The following is a 13,850-nucleotide window of genomic DNA, read 5'->3' on the forward strand; positions in this document are numbered from 1 at the left end:
TGAATAATGAATACCCACTGGATATACACGTCGGCAATATTAGGGGAACATACAACGAAGTTTGTAGTTTATTTTCTCTTAAATCTTTCTGTCGAGTTTAGCAATAATTTTTTTTTTTCGATTTTAACTTGATTCTTCGAGATCATAACTGTTCAGTTGGCATCCTTAGTTACCTCGTTATTGCAGGGGAGAACAAAAAAGTGAAAAATAATCTTTTATTTAGAACACCCTGTGCTGTGAATCGTTCACAGCCGAGAATGTTTACAAACGCTCTGATGTTGCCACTTCTTTCCTGAACATTTCTCAATTTTGAGAGAGATAAGAGAATTTTTGTAAATGGTTTCAGTACTTTGTAGTAGTTGTAGGATTTGTAACAGTATTTTTCACCATTAATTACGTATATCTTTCCTATAGCTTAAGAGCTTACTTAAAGGTGATAGTGAAACTAATACGAAATGTTCATTTGCTTTATTCTATAAATGAAATACAGTGAAATTGATAATAATAGAAACATGCATCACCTTCATCTCAAAAGTTCATTGCTTGAGGTTTCATTCCAAAATTCTTGAATCAATGCCCAACTGGAAATAAAAATAATACATTCAATTGACGAAAGTCAAAATGATTCAGATTTTTCTTTATTTAAAAAAACTCACCTTATGTGCTTCATGTACTCCACACTCTGACAAAGCAACAGCGTATTCACATGGATCAGCTATTACAGGAACTGAAAATATTTAAGAACAATTAGGAAATTATCGACAAAAAAAGAAAAAATAATCAACCATTTGCATTTTTGAAAGATCAATTATCGCTGATGATTATACTCAAAGAAAGACATATATGTCTTATATCGATTGAAAATTTTGGCTATATCCCAGAAGCTCAGTGCGTTAAATATAACCAGAAAAAAGGAGTGAGAGGGTAAACAATTTGGGTTGTGTCAATTAGGTAGTAGCAAATTTTCTTTCATATTCAATATTTATAAGAAAAATTATATTGACTTCATATGTTAATACTTGGTTCTCTCAGTACCGATATTGTTCAGGTGGTACTCACCTTGAGCGCAGGTTTTGTACACTTGCACCAATTTGTTATAAATATCTTCATCCTCCGATTTGATCGTCTCAAGAGATGCTACTGCAGAATCCACGTCGACTGAACCATCTGGCTTTTGCTGAAAAAATGTTTTCATTTGATTTTGCTGTATTCGAAATTAATGAGTTGAGCTGTGATCAGTTAAGTATACTTACGATATGGAATTCTCTATGTCCACAGAACAGCATACACCTTCCTTCATGGGTTGTTGGAATTTCTTTCGTTATTATTTTGGCGATGTCTTCTATAATTTCAAAAATTGATTTGAGTGTAATTCTATTACGATATTGAAGAGAAATGAGAAGAATTCATTTGGTTATAAACAGTGATATACCTTGGGGAGCTCCTGTTTCTGCAGCACACTTCTCACCTACACTTTCCATTTTTGCCATGAATTTCTCTTTGAAATCTGCACTGAGCTGAAATTGATAGTATGGATTGAACAATGAATTTTTTATTTGTCAAGAGAATTATAGACAATTTTCAATTCCGGAAAAAGTACCTCCTCGAGTGTGAATCGAACCCGCAACCTTCGATCAACTAGTCCAGCGCTTTTACAGCTACCGAGGAAGCTGAAAATTCTAACCGCATACCAGAATCAAATGTTAGTAGGAAGTTAATGTTTAAAGCGAACTAATTCACTATCGGCGATCATCACGATTCGAAATTGTCTGTCATGCTAATATTTATATATTCTCTTAATTTATTTATATTTATTTATATAGATACATATAAAACACTTTGTGAAATCAGAATGAATCCATTGGATATAATAGTTTACTCAGTATTCATTTAATTTGAGGAACCAATTTCGTGATATTTTATTCGAGTTCTAGTTTATTCGAAAAAAGTAAGATATGAAATAAGATATCAATAATTTGGTAGAACTTAAAAAATATTCCCCGAATATTTCAATTTCTTTGATTCTCAACAAGAAGTTTTATGTGACAAAATATTGAAATAACCATATAAACATAACTACTTACCTCCGATTTGGCCAACGACAGAGCAGCGCATAATATAGCTGAAAAAAGTAAACCTTGCATCTTCAAAGTAGAACTGAAAATTTTCACGAATACTTGTATGAAACGTTGAATGATTTGAAATTCTCAGTGGCGATATTTATATTGTCTAGGTTTAATCGTTAGTTTAATTGGAGGTGGATTCATTCACTAACAGGAATAATGACACTTATTTCCTCAATTATTGCTGAAATTTCATCCTACCTCATCAAAAAGGGTTTCATTAAATCAATTAGCAATTCTTTTTTTTTGCTTGATTAATGGTTAGTAGTTCACAATTTGGTGAAGAGACAAACATGAATGAAATTGGATCATGAGTTTCTACACAAAAGTAATAGTGGAAAATCTATATTATGTTAGGTAAGTTTAGATCTTTTTACAGGATATTGGGCGTAGATATTTGTTTTATAATATCAAGAAAATTGGAAACAACTTAGTTAAGAAATTTTCGGATTTCATGAGAATTTTTTGTCTTGAATGTAGAGATATCATTTTTTATGTACCATTACATCAGTTCATCTCAAATGTGCTTCCCGTTTTTTATAATAGATAAGAATATCAAACGAAGAATCTGTATTGAACTTTGCTCTTCAAGAAATACCAAATGTGTAGAAAGAACAAAAAAAAATTATTATAAGAAATAATGAAAATATTACAGAGACTTTGTAAAAACTATAGCAATGATATATTTCATGATAATTATACAGGATCATCCATTAGGAATGTTCGATTACGGAATTGTATAGATTCTAGACCTCGAAATATGATTCTTTCGATTTTTTATTGTTACACATTTGGGGAATGTAAGTTTTAATTGAATTGAAATTCATTGAACTTTTTAAAAGCTAATAACCGCTCGAGTTACATGAATCCTTCTATTTTTGTGAAATTCATCCCTTTTTCATATTTGAATTGTTTTACTCCTAGGTAATTTGTATTGATTTACTGAACACAGCCAAGTGTAACTAGCACCCTCATTTAACTGCATTAGAGTAAAAATTAATAATCCTCATGCTGATAAACGAAAAATTTTCGAAATTCAAACGAAAATTTTAAAAATATAAGGAATATCGCGAAAATAAAAATCCATATTCAAATCCGGTATCTCGGAAACTAGCAACATTTTTTGCCATGTATCATCATGTAATCATCATATTTAGAGGACTAGAACCTACAATTCAGAAATTGGACATTCCTGGTGAATCACCCTGTATAGATCATTCGTCTCCAAATAAGATTTTATTGGATAAAAAAGTAAATATAAAAATCAATAAAAATTGAATTAGCAAAACTAAATTAACATAGAAGCTCATGCAAAAATTACGATTTCGAATATTGAAAGAAATATTTTATACCTTTATCTAAGAGAGAGGGTGATGTTTGGAGAAATAAAATGAAATTAAATAAATATTTTCTGTATGTTTTATTTTATCAGTCTCATTACTTTTCTCTTGAAATTTTTCAACAAAAAATAAGCTCAATTCTATCATTATCGGATAAATTCCATATTCACGCTGATAATAATCATTTAATCAATTTTTCCGTTTTAAAATTAATGCGTCAATTCTAATCTGACACGTTATATTTATACTGAATAATTTATTTACGAACGTTTTTACAAACGAAAAAAAGTAAATAAAATTAATCAGTAATAACTATCAACAAACATGTTTTGAATTTTTCGCTTCTTCTCGAACTGTAGCTAAAAATTTTTTATAAGATAAATTCGATAATTCTGTTTCGGAGCATGCAATTCCCAGAATATTCTGAACATCGTAATTTGAACTGTCGCTGACAATTTGGACGTTTCCCCTCCTAAGGTATCTGATCAGAATCTTCAAGGAAGCACAAGAGAAAATGTTGTGGTCCATCTTCAATTGTCTTAGTGTTGGAGCGTTTTCCACAATGGCGTATCCGTCGAAATGAAAGATACCATTTTCACTAAGATCCACCCAGTATATCTTCGGTAGAGTGAGGAGAAAGTCACCATCAAAGTATTGGATGTTGTTATTGGAGAGATTCAATTCAACTAGTGATTTCAAACCTGTGAAAATTTTTCAGAATGTTATTTCCCAATTTTGGTGCCGAAAGTGGCATCAAAGATTCCACTCACGTATCACTAAAATCTATATTATACAGTACAGATTTCAGTGAGCATAACTGAGATATTGAGAGGTAAGATATTTCCATACCTATGTGAAATTTGGTTTTCTTAATAATTTGATTCATACCTATTCAATCTAACTGAAATTTTTAAATCAATTGTGAAATTGTTAAACGAATGTTCACGCAAAATTTTGTGAGGATGTATTTTTGGGATATCAAAAAAATTTAAGGCAAGGAGACGTAGCATCTTATTTTAACACAATCATAACCTGCTGAAAGAATAAATATTTAGATTTCAGTTATCTATGAAGATTCAACTTATGTTATGTTTACGAAAATATTAGAATACGTTTACAATATTTTGGATAAAGATTATTCACAAAAATTCGATGGCTCGGAATTTTGATGGTAACTTTATCTAACATAGTTAATTCAAACAGGTAGAAACAGAAAATTCAAGCAGGTAGATACAGAAAATAATGAATATTCTGCTTAGTATAACTTCGAAAATATCGTATTCCAAATATTCAAATTTGCAAATTTAATCGGGAATCACTCAAATAAATATATTTCTATGATGATTAAAAAGTAAAATAACTTATTTCCGCTTTATATATTTATTTTCACAACAATTGTTTCGTCATGATAACATGACTTCGTCAGGTGAGCATGGTAACTGCTCACCTTCGTCATGATAACATGACTTCGTCAGGTGAGCATGGTAACTGCTCACCTGACGAAGTCATGTTATCATGACGAAACAATTGTTGTGAAAATAAATATATAAAGCGGAAATAAGTTATTTTACTTTTTAATCATCAAGATGAATTTCCGACAAGTAAAGACTGAGACAATCAAACAAATATATTTCATTCAATATGATATGCATTCATAGCGATATAGTAAAATTATGGATTTGAAAATATATCACAATCTGACAACGTAATCTAACCATGTTGGGGACATGTAAAAATTGCGTGTATTCCCTGTATCTATGTTTATTACTCTATGGGCTGAACTAAGTGAATTCTAAGATTTTCTCAATTTAAAAAAAGTAAATATATAAAATTCAAGTTTAAATGATTAACTAAAATAGGCTTACCTGAAAAGGTACCCAAAGAAAAGGAGATCAACCTATTATGAGCTAAATTAAGTGTCTTCAAAGATGGCAACCTTCCAAATACACCCAAAGGAATGGTACATATCTTGTTTTCTTTTAAATCTAAGATCTCCAAGACCTCCAAATGCTCAAAAGCTTTCTCAGACAACTTCGAAATTTTATTGTAGGACAAACCCAGATACAACACCCCTACAACTCCCTCAAAAACACCATCACCAATATCCACAAGCTGATTTCGGCTCAAATCCACAGAGTTTGAGCTCAAATTATTGAGAAACCTCGGTTTTAATCTCTTCAAATGATTGTTCTCTAGATGGAGTTCGTAAAGTTGTTTCGCTCCAGCGAAAGCGTTCTCGCTGATATCTCTGATATCGTTGTGGTCCAGGTAGATGAACTGGGTTGATGTGAACTTTGAAAATGCTCTCCGATGTAACGCTCTGATGCCGCTGTAGCTCACATTGAAAGATTCTAGACTATTTGTGAAAGGGAAGGTATTTTCCGTGAATTTTGTTATGTTGCATTCGACGCATCTCAGATGATAGTCCCCATAATATTGGTTGGGGAAGGTGTTGGTTATTTCATGGCAGTAATACATTCTTTGGAGGTTGTCGTAGTCGCATCCTTCCAGGATTTCATTTCCTAGGACCTCTTGGACGTAAAGCAGAATTGCTGATATAATCAATGGATTTTGAAGCATTTCAACCTGAAAAAGAGTAACACTATTATTATTATTTGAACTGGGGTCGTTGTGGGTTATGTTGTGGTGTAGATATTTTGTTCTCTTCCCTACTTATTCATGTAAACCCAAGGAGGTCGTCAATGGCGTTGATAAAACTGACAATCTCCTTAGGGGCCTTGGACGTTACCTCTCGGGTATCCAGGAAAGGATTTCCCATATGAATGGTTCTTAGGCCAGCCAGCTCTGGACACTTGCATATACCATGTGTTCAGCTGTTTCTGCTTCTGATCCACAGAGCCTGCAAATCTCATCTGCTGACTTTCACATACGGTACAAATGATGTTTGTACCGGCAGTGCCCCGTCAGCAGTCCCACCATCACCTTAAGCTCAGCTCGAGACAGCTTCAAAAGCTTTCTGGCGTAGGTAGGTGGAATCGTGAGGAATTTCTTGGCCTAAGTGAGTCAAGGAGTGTTGGTCCAGTGGCTTATCCTGTTATTCCACTCCCATTGCTGGACAGCTGCCTTATAATTGGTTTGGTGCGCATTGTGGTGTGTGTTGTTATTGGTTAGTACATTTTTTTTATTGGTGTTGGGAATGCCAGAACCGTTATTTCTTTATAGCCAAAACTGGAAAATATTGATACTGAGGGCATTTGGTTTCAACAGGATGAATGATTACCAGTCATACAGCAAGAGAAACTTTCCAATTACTGCATACAAAGTTTCCAGAACGTGTTATTATCAATTCTCATGATTCGGTGACGTGGTTTGGCTTTCAAAATCCTGTGAATTGACACCGTTATACTTCTTTCTCAAGGGCCATGTGAAAGAACAGGTCTACAAAGATAATCTCGGAACGTTGAAGTATTGAAAGCAGAAACTGATCAAGTTAGATAGAGCCACCACTATGTCCGAATGTGATTGAAAATTTTGATGTAAGAATCGGCTACTATAACCAGAGGGTAAATGGCAAACATTGTATTTGAAAAATATTTATAAACTTTTTCAGTTTCAATTCAAATTTTATGTCTTTATTTAGAAATATGAAAACCCAATCTTGTATGAGAATTTCTGTCATGAGACACATAAAATGATAAACATAACAATTGAAACAAAGAATAATAACATTTTCAAAAGGCGAAAAATTAAGCATAACACCTATATATAACGAATATTTTGAAACTGTATTAGAATTTACATGCATCTTTTCCCTATATAAATCACTATCCACATGCATGTTTTTTTTCAACCACACAAAGGAAAAAGAATGCAAGAACTGTGATAATGTAAGCTCATATAGCTATATAATTATCAAAATTTATATTTTTCTCTTTGATCTTGGATTTGATGTGGAAGACTGTTTTTTTAATTTTCAAAACCGTTTTTTATGATATTCTATAATGATAAACAATAGTTCAGATTTGCAGTTTTTCAAATTTCAAAATATGTACTTACTTAATTTTAGAATACTCACTTCTGAAAGTGCGAACTATCATCAGGTTTGGGAAACAAACAACCACATTGCACAATTAATTGGAATGGTCTGTAAAGTGGGTGTGATATAGAAGCGTCAAACTGGGTCGAAATTTGAATGAAAGCACGCGAAGAAAATGATATTTTTTTGTCGGAAACCGAAATGATCCTATGTCTCCTATGAGTAATAAGACGCAGTTAAGTCTTAATTGGAAATTTCCCATGTGATATGAGCATCAATTAAGCTAATGCCAATTTATGTTCGTCTCCTATTTATGGTGAATTGGAGGCGTAGGGAATTTGACAGGAAAGGAGAAAGATATAATTGGTGTAGAACAGAAGCAGTTTGAATTACAAAAAATTTTGAACCAAAAATGGAAACATGAGAGTTTTTACTCGTTGGTTCAAATGTAATGTAATATTCATGTATAAAATTTCGCATGAACATTTTTGCTTCAATATCCTTCAGGTAATTCAGCTTCTTGAACACATAAGTCAGTGAATCCTGCCTTTACATGAAAGAAATTTTGTATTCAGTTGTGAAATAATCATTCAAAATTTCATGATGATTTTGCGTATAAAGGATTTTCAATAGAAATTATGCGAAGTAAAATGGTAATAATGGCAACACTTTACAAGGTGATTGACCGGGATGGGCTATTAGACGTTTATAGAAAAATAATCATAATCTTGAGCTGTAAATTTGGATATTGGGGTTTGAGACAATGATCTTTCTCCCTAAAATATTTTCAGATCTTTACAACTCCCGGTTATAGGTACCGGAAACAGATTACTACTTCCTTATTTCAAATGGCACACTCTATATGTTACTGCATAGATAGCTTTTTTGATGACAATTTCGGCATTTTTACCTTGGGTAAAAACTCAACGGTACATAAGTTAATGGGAAAAAAAATGGTGTCGATGAGAACTTTGGCAGAAAAAACTTTTTTCGAAAAATTTATTTTCTTTTTCGATTTTGCGATTTGCGAAAGACTGTTTATTGACTGTTTTTAACTGAATAATGTCGTCATTGTCGTCCATGAATTCTTCTCTAATTTCCCTCAGTATTCACAAATGAGCACTGATTTCAATAAAACAATTTCTAAACGTTGTTAATGTGCTTAGCTTTCCATGATTTCATCGCATAACTTACTGAACACAAATGACTTGAGAAAAAATAAACAGTATTGCCATTATACCCATTTAAAATTTTTATCCTAATTTCAAGCTTTGCTCATAGAAAGTTTAAGCATAATATCGAGAAAAAAAATTTTCAGTGACAACATATCCGAACGTGTTTAAATTTTGCCCGTAGATAGATTATAATAAAAATGATGATTTTAACCCATAAAAAACATTCTCCTGCACCTTCCTCGAGCCAATATAAAATAATTATTTAGTTTTGTATTTATATTTCAGAATACAAATAATAATCGATAAAAATATTTTATCTATTAAAAATTTAAGTACATGTGTTAACGACGGTAAGAAGTATTGAGAAGTATTTTTCTTTATTTTTCTCAGCTTGGCCTCATTATCTGGAGATTAATTGATTTAAAGCAGTGCTAGATCAGGAATTTCAGAAGACCCTTCGGCACAGTCCAGCTACGTACACATGACCTCTGGGACAGGAGCGCCTTCGTATAAAATCATTTGTAAATGGACCTCCAGGTACTCCCCAAGATAAACTCTTCCTCCTTGTAAAATACTTTTTTATTCCATGTCGGTGTAATTTGGTTTTTCTTCCAGCAATAACTAATGATGCCAGTAAAATTATGCAGAAAATGAAGACCCATCCTCGAAAGAGTCTCATGATGTTGAACTGAAAAAAATAGGAATTTTTAGTTTCAGTGATCGAATGTAGTAGGTATTATGAACATGTTTCTTGAAATGATTTTATATTGAATTTTGGAATTTTTAATATCCAAAAAAGATTGAAAAACTGTTCTTCTTTTTCGAAAACTATTTTCATGAATTATATCATAGAAGAGAAAACATCGTTTGAGAACCCGATTTATCTCAAGAGTTATAAATTTAGGGACGAAATTAATATACTTGATTTAATGAAATTAATGTACTATATTGATTACTCTTAAAATATATGGTTTTTCAATTTCAAAATGAAAACTGTTATTGGAAATCCCTTTTTTAGAATCTCCTCCTAGTTAGATCCATGTCATTACATGAATCTAAGTGCTTCACACTTTTCAGGTACTTATTCAAGGAGATATTATCTATAATATCAAGTAATATCCATTTATTGAGAACTTGCTCGTGCTATTTTATCTAATTCATTCACTTTTGCATGAATCAAATAAATCAATGTAAATACATTAAATCCATATCGATGATAACAGAATAGTGTTATCTGAACAAATATATCCGAATATTATTTCCGATAGAATCGTATAGCATGATATGATCAAGGAAAATTCTTGGAGCTTTACTCCTGTCACATTAGAATTATTATTAAGTTTGTATGTTTTATATTGGCTATGGTTAATTTTATAAGTTGTATTAAAAATCACGTACAGGCTCACGCCTCTGTGATTGATGTTTATCGAGAATAAACTATATTATTATTATTATTATTATTTGTAATGTGTAAGTATCAGAAAAGGTATTTCGCACATGATGGGTATACTTCCATATACAGCGTGCCAAAAAAGCAACGTAACTGGTCAATAATTCTTGCATAAAGAATTATTAAGGAACATTCTCGCATCCGACGGTTTTTACTTTCGAAAGCAATTTATCGTATGCTTTTTTGAATTTGATATTTCTCACCCCCTACGTCTACTTAATTTTTTCAAAAGTGTATATATACAGGGTGGCCACTTTTTCAATGGGATTGTATTGGTAACTTTTAAACCATAAGAGTTAGAAGGTCGGTCAAATGGAGAAAAAGTTGCATTCAAAGGAGCATTGTCAAGCAGTTCAAACAAATCGAGATTATCAGGGCCGGTTATTGAGATATCATAGGAAAAGTAAATTATGTCATTTTGATTTTTCTTTTTTCCCACTTTATTTCAAATATTATCAAAAAATGTTTCAGGAATTTTTTATTCGACAGTAAATTATCCTCAATTTGACGTAATCAGATTTCGTATCCAACGTTTCGTATTCCCTGGGCCACCCTCAACCTCATTATTTTCAATACGGACCTGCATATTTTATGACACTTTTCGAAATAACTTTTAACGCTGAATTCAACGATATATCATACGATGTCATTCTAAGTTGATTTTCAAGTGATTTTAACCCTTATCCAAATTTCTTTGGGTCGGATCTGTATTACATTTAGGTACTTTTAGTTTAATTAACAACATGCAATACATTTCGATAAAAAAATCAACTTACTCATCTTGAACTAAATGGAACATATTAGAATCAAAGCAAGAAACAAGTAAAAATTATTTACATATTTCAGTTCATACTAATTAAACGGAACTATCATTTAATCATTAAATCAGATTGTGATTCATCAAATGAAAGGTAATTCGGTTACCTATTCAGCGATGTGGCTAAAAGTAGAATTTGTAATGCCGTTTTTATTAAAAAATTAGAAAATAATTTACAATTTGTGATTAGAGAGTAACTGCAATCTGACCATTATTCTTTTACTAATTATTATTAAGGGAAGCAGGTCTTCCTATGCTTTTTTTGAATTTACACTCCACACCCTTTACGCTCCATATCCCTCTACTGTTTTTTTTCAAACAGGAATATATGGATTGTGATATATCAAATAATAGGATACGCTGCATATATTTATTATAAGAAAGGTAATTATTTTAATCAGCGATATCAGATTTATTAAAGCACGAATTAAGATAATGTTTCAATGAAAAAAGATTTTGCACCTTTTGAAAAGCATATCTTTCCTACCTGATTTTCTGGGCTGTGTTTGGTAACCACTCACTTTTCACAAATGATATTGACAAAATTTGTTTATTCACTCATCCTAAGGCACCGAAAGTATGAGTCGTATTTCATATCATTTCGCCAACTATACTTAGAACTTTATCGTATTTTGTAGATTAATTATTTATTTGTCGGTTTTTATTTTCCGTAGAAATAAAATAACATAGGTACAAGGAAAAAGATTCTTCTGAAGAAAATCCGACGAAACTATCTGATCTTGGAAATTACACATAGAAAAATTCCACTGAGAATTATTATTCACATATTGCATTAGTTTCAACAGCTTCCGATTGATATCAATATCAGTTGACCTCGATCGGAAGATATAAAGTTTTTAACGAAAAACGAGCCTTATTTGATTCTAGAAATAAAAAATTAGGTTAGTTATTACTCACAGTATATCTCAATTCATATGAAATAAATGAATTAGTAAATTATTATACGGTAGGGTTGACAACTCTTCATATTTCATTCAAATATTAAACCAAATCTTTCAACAGTTACAGCCATGATCGACGTGCTTGAAACAATTTTAGAAGCATATAACAACGGCGAAGAGGTGGAAATGTCATGTGTTGATCTGAGCAAGGCTTTCGACAGTGTCTGCCATCGACTTCTTTTGGAAAAACTACAGCTCTATGGCGTAAGAGGAAAGGCACTGGAAATTTTCGCATCGTATTTGTCAGACAGGTATCAGGCCGTGAGGTGGAATGGGAAGGTATCGTCTCTGCTGAGAGTGGAGGTAGGTGTTCCTCAAGGATCAATTATGGGTCCGATTTTATTCATTTTGTTTCTGAATGATGTTTTCAACCATGTAACGTCAGATGAAACGTGTAGTTTCGCCGACGATACCTCATTTTTAAACAAGTCGAACTCTAGGAAAAACTTATATGAGAAAACAAAAACCACAGAAAGGGAAGCGCTGAACTGGTTTTCTTCTAATGGCCTGCAGATGAATCCGTCAAAAACACAGAAGATCATGTTTAGCAATAAACTTGTAACACCTCATCTATTAAGTATCTGGGTTTGGAGTTTCAGTCGGACTTGAGCTGGAGAAACCATATAACTAATCTCTGTAATAAATTATCAACATCAATATTTATGATCAGAAGAATAAGACAAATTTCCCACTCGGGGGTTGCTAAAATGGTCTATTATTCATCCTTCCATGGACTAGCTGTGTATGGCATAATCATATGGGGTCATAGTTCAGAAGCTGAGAGAGTTCTCATTCAGCAAAAGAAAGCTGTCCGAGCCATATTCGGGATGCAGAGCACTGAAAGCTGTAGGGATGTTTTTAAGAGGGAAAGAATACTGACGATAACATCAATGTTTATACTTACCTGTGTTAACTTTGTTCACAACAAACAGGACAAATTTATCAGAAATTCTGACTATCATGGATATAACACTCGCGAAAAGGACAACTTCTCTATTCCTTATGCCAGGATAAAGAAAACCCAACAAGGTCCCAATCATACATGCCTCAAACTATATAATAGGCTTCCAAACCATTTCAAACAGCTTGGTGCATCGGTATTTAATAGGAGAGTGAAGGGGTTACTTTTAGAAAATACTATATACAAGTTGAGCGAATTTTTAAGTTAACTGTGACATCGTACCCAATTTTTGTGTTATTCAATTTTGAATATGTGTATGACTATTTATTATTATATTTTATGATGTTTTCACATTCATTTGACAAGCCATGTATTTTTTGATGGTAATAATTTGTTCATGAATTTTTATATTTACTGTATCATGTACAAATAAAATGCAAAAATATTGAATTCCCGAACAATAAGGAATAGGCATATATAAGGTGAAGAATATTTCAATTTTGTTTTGCTTCTGGTGAATTCTTTTTAACCTTCAAAAGGATATGTTCCCTGAATTTTTTCTGCAATCGTGGTGGCATATTCATACCACAAAATTCGATAAACCAGTATTCTGATACGTATTGCTATGCAATGAACTTTACCGGACTATTTCCTCTTTCTCTTCATACCTAGTTCTTTCAATTTTTGATATATTAAGATCAAATTTGAAATATAGGTTTTTTAGGTTTCACTTTCATCTCGATAACGTTCACAAAAGCCTAAAAATTATAACAAACAAAAATTTATGGAATTCATTTCATATGTAAGAATCCACCATCGGCGTACTACGAAATATTTTACGGGGCGAAAAAGGGCTTGACCCCTGAACGAACGTCTTAATGTAGCTTGTTACAATCACTCGGCATTGTGGATAATGCAAACCATAAAACTTAAACTTTATTTAAAATTCAATCTCAATATCTTAAAAACTGAAAGAGCTATGAAAAAAAAACTAATTAAAAATTTTTACCTTCTACAATGTAGATTATTATTAAAGGAAATTATGTGAAAGCCCAATAAAAATCGATGATTTCACCGACTGGAAA

At 32.1% G+C, this 13,850-nt stretch overlaps 2 protein-coding genes across 3 annotated transcripts; both read right to left on the minus strand.

Annotated features, from left to right (window-relative positions):
- Positions 1-453: 453 nt before the first annotated feature.
- On the minus strand, positions 454-2,419 carry LOC123684745 (general odorant-binding protein 19d-like). Its single transcript, XM_045624147.1, has 6 exons — positions 2,085-2,419; positions 1,433-1,517; positions 1,254-1,342; positions 1,060-1,177; positions 657-727; positions 454-581 (listed from the first exon to the last, which is right to left on the minus strand). Exons 1-6 carry the CDS (start codon positions 2,142-2,144, stop codon positions 552-554), a joined length of 453 nt encoding a protein of 150 aa, XP_045480103.1. The 5' UTR covers positions 2,145-2,419; the 3' UTR covers positions 454-551.
- A 1,107-nt stretch (positions 2,420-3,526) lies between these two features.
- LOC123684482 (leucine-rich repeat transmembrane neuronal protein 3-like) lies at positions 3,527-7,722 on the minus strand. Of its 2 annotated transcripts, none has more exons than XM_045623767.1 (3): positions 7,481-7,722; positions 5,329-6,049; positions 3,527-4,164 (listed from the first exon to the last, which is right to left on the minus strand). In XM_045623767.1, the coding sequence occupies exons 2-3, from the start codon at positions 6,041-6,043 to the stop codon at positions 3,779-3,781; spliced, it is 1,101 nt and encodes a 366-aa protein (XP_045479723.1). In that variant the 5' UTR covers positions 6,044-6,049; positions 7,481-7,722; the 3' UTR covers positions 3,527-3,778. The 2 variants fall into 2 exon arrangements, with proteins under 2 accessions (XP_045479723.1, XP_045479721.1); XM_045623765.1 differs by having other exon boundaries at positions 7,500-7,717.
- Between the last annotated feature and the right edge of the window lie 6,128 nt (positions 7,723-13,850).

The sequence above is a fragment of the Harmonia axyridis genome, chromosome 7 (assembly GCF_914767665.1).
Source record: "Harmonia axyridis chromosome 7, icHarAxyr1.1, whole genome shotgun sequence".
Taxonomy (NCBI): domain Eukaryota; kingdom Metazoa; phylum Arthropoda; class Insecta; order Coleoptera; family Coccinellidae; genus Harmonia; species Harmonia axyridis.

Bases quoted from the DNA above. Each gene is read 5' to 3' on its own strand.
- LOC123684482 (XM_045623767.1), bottom strand. From the start codon at position 6,043: ATGCTTCAAAATCCATTGATTATATCAGCAATTCTGCTTTACGTCCAA. The intron at 4,165-5,328 runs GTAAGCCTATTT...AAATTTTCACAG, and splicing joins TTCTTTGGGTACCTTTTCAG to GTTTGAAATCACTAGTTGAA.
- LOC123684745 (XM_045624147.1), bottom strand. From the start codon at position 2,144: ATGCAAGGTTTACTTTTTTCAGCTATATTATGCGCTGCTCTGTCGTTG. The intron at 1,518-2,084 runs GTAAGTAGTTAT...TATCAATTTCAG, and splicing joins TGTCGTTGGCCAAATCGGAG to CTCAGTGCAGATTTCAAAGA. The intron at 728-1,059 runs GTGAGTACCACC...AAATATTTTCAG, and splicing joins GTACAAAACCTGCGCTCAAG to TTCCTGTAATAGCTGATCCA.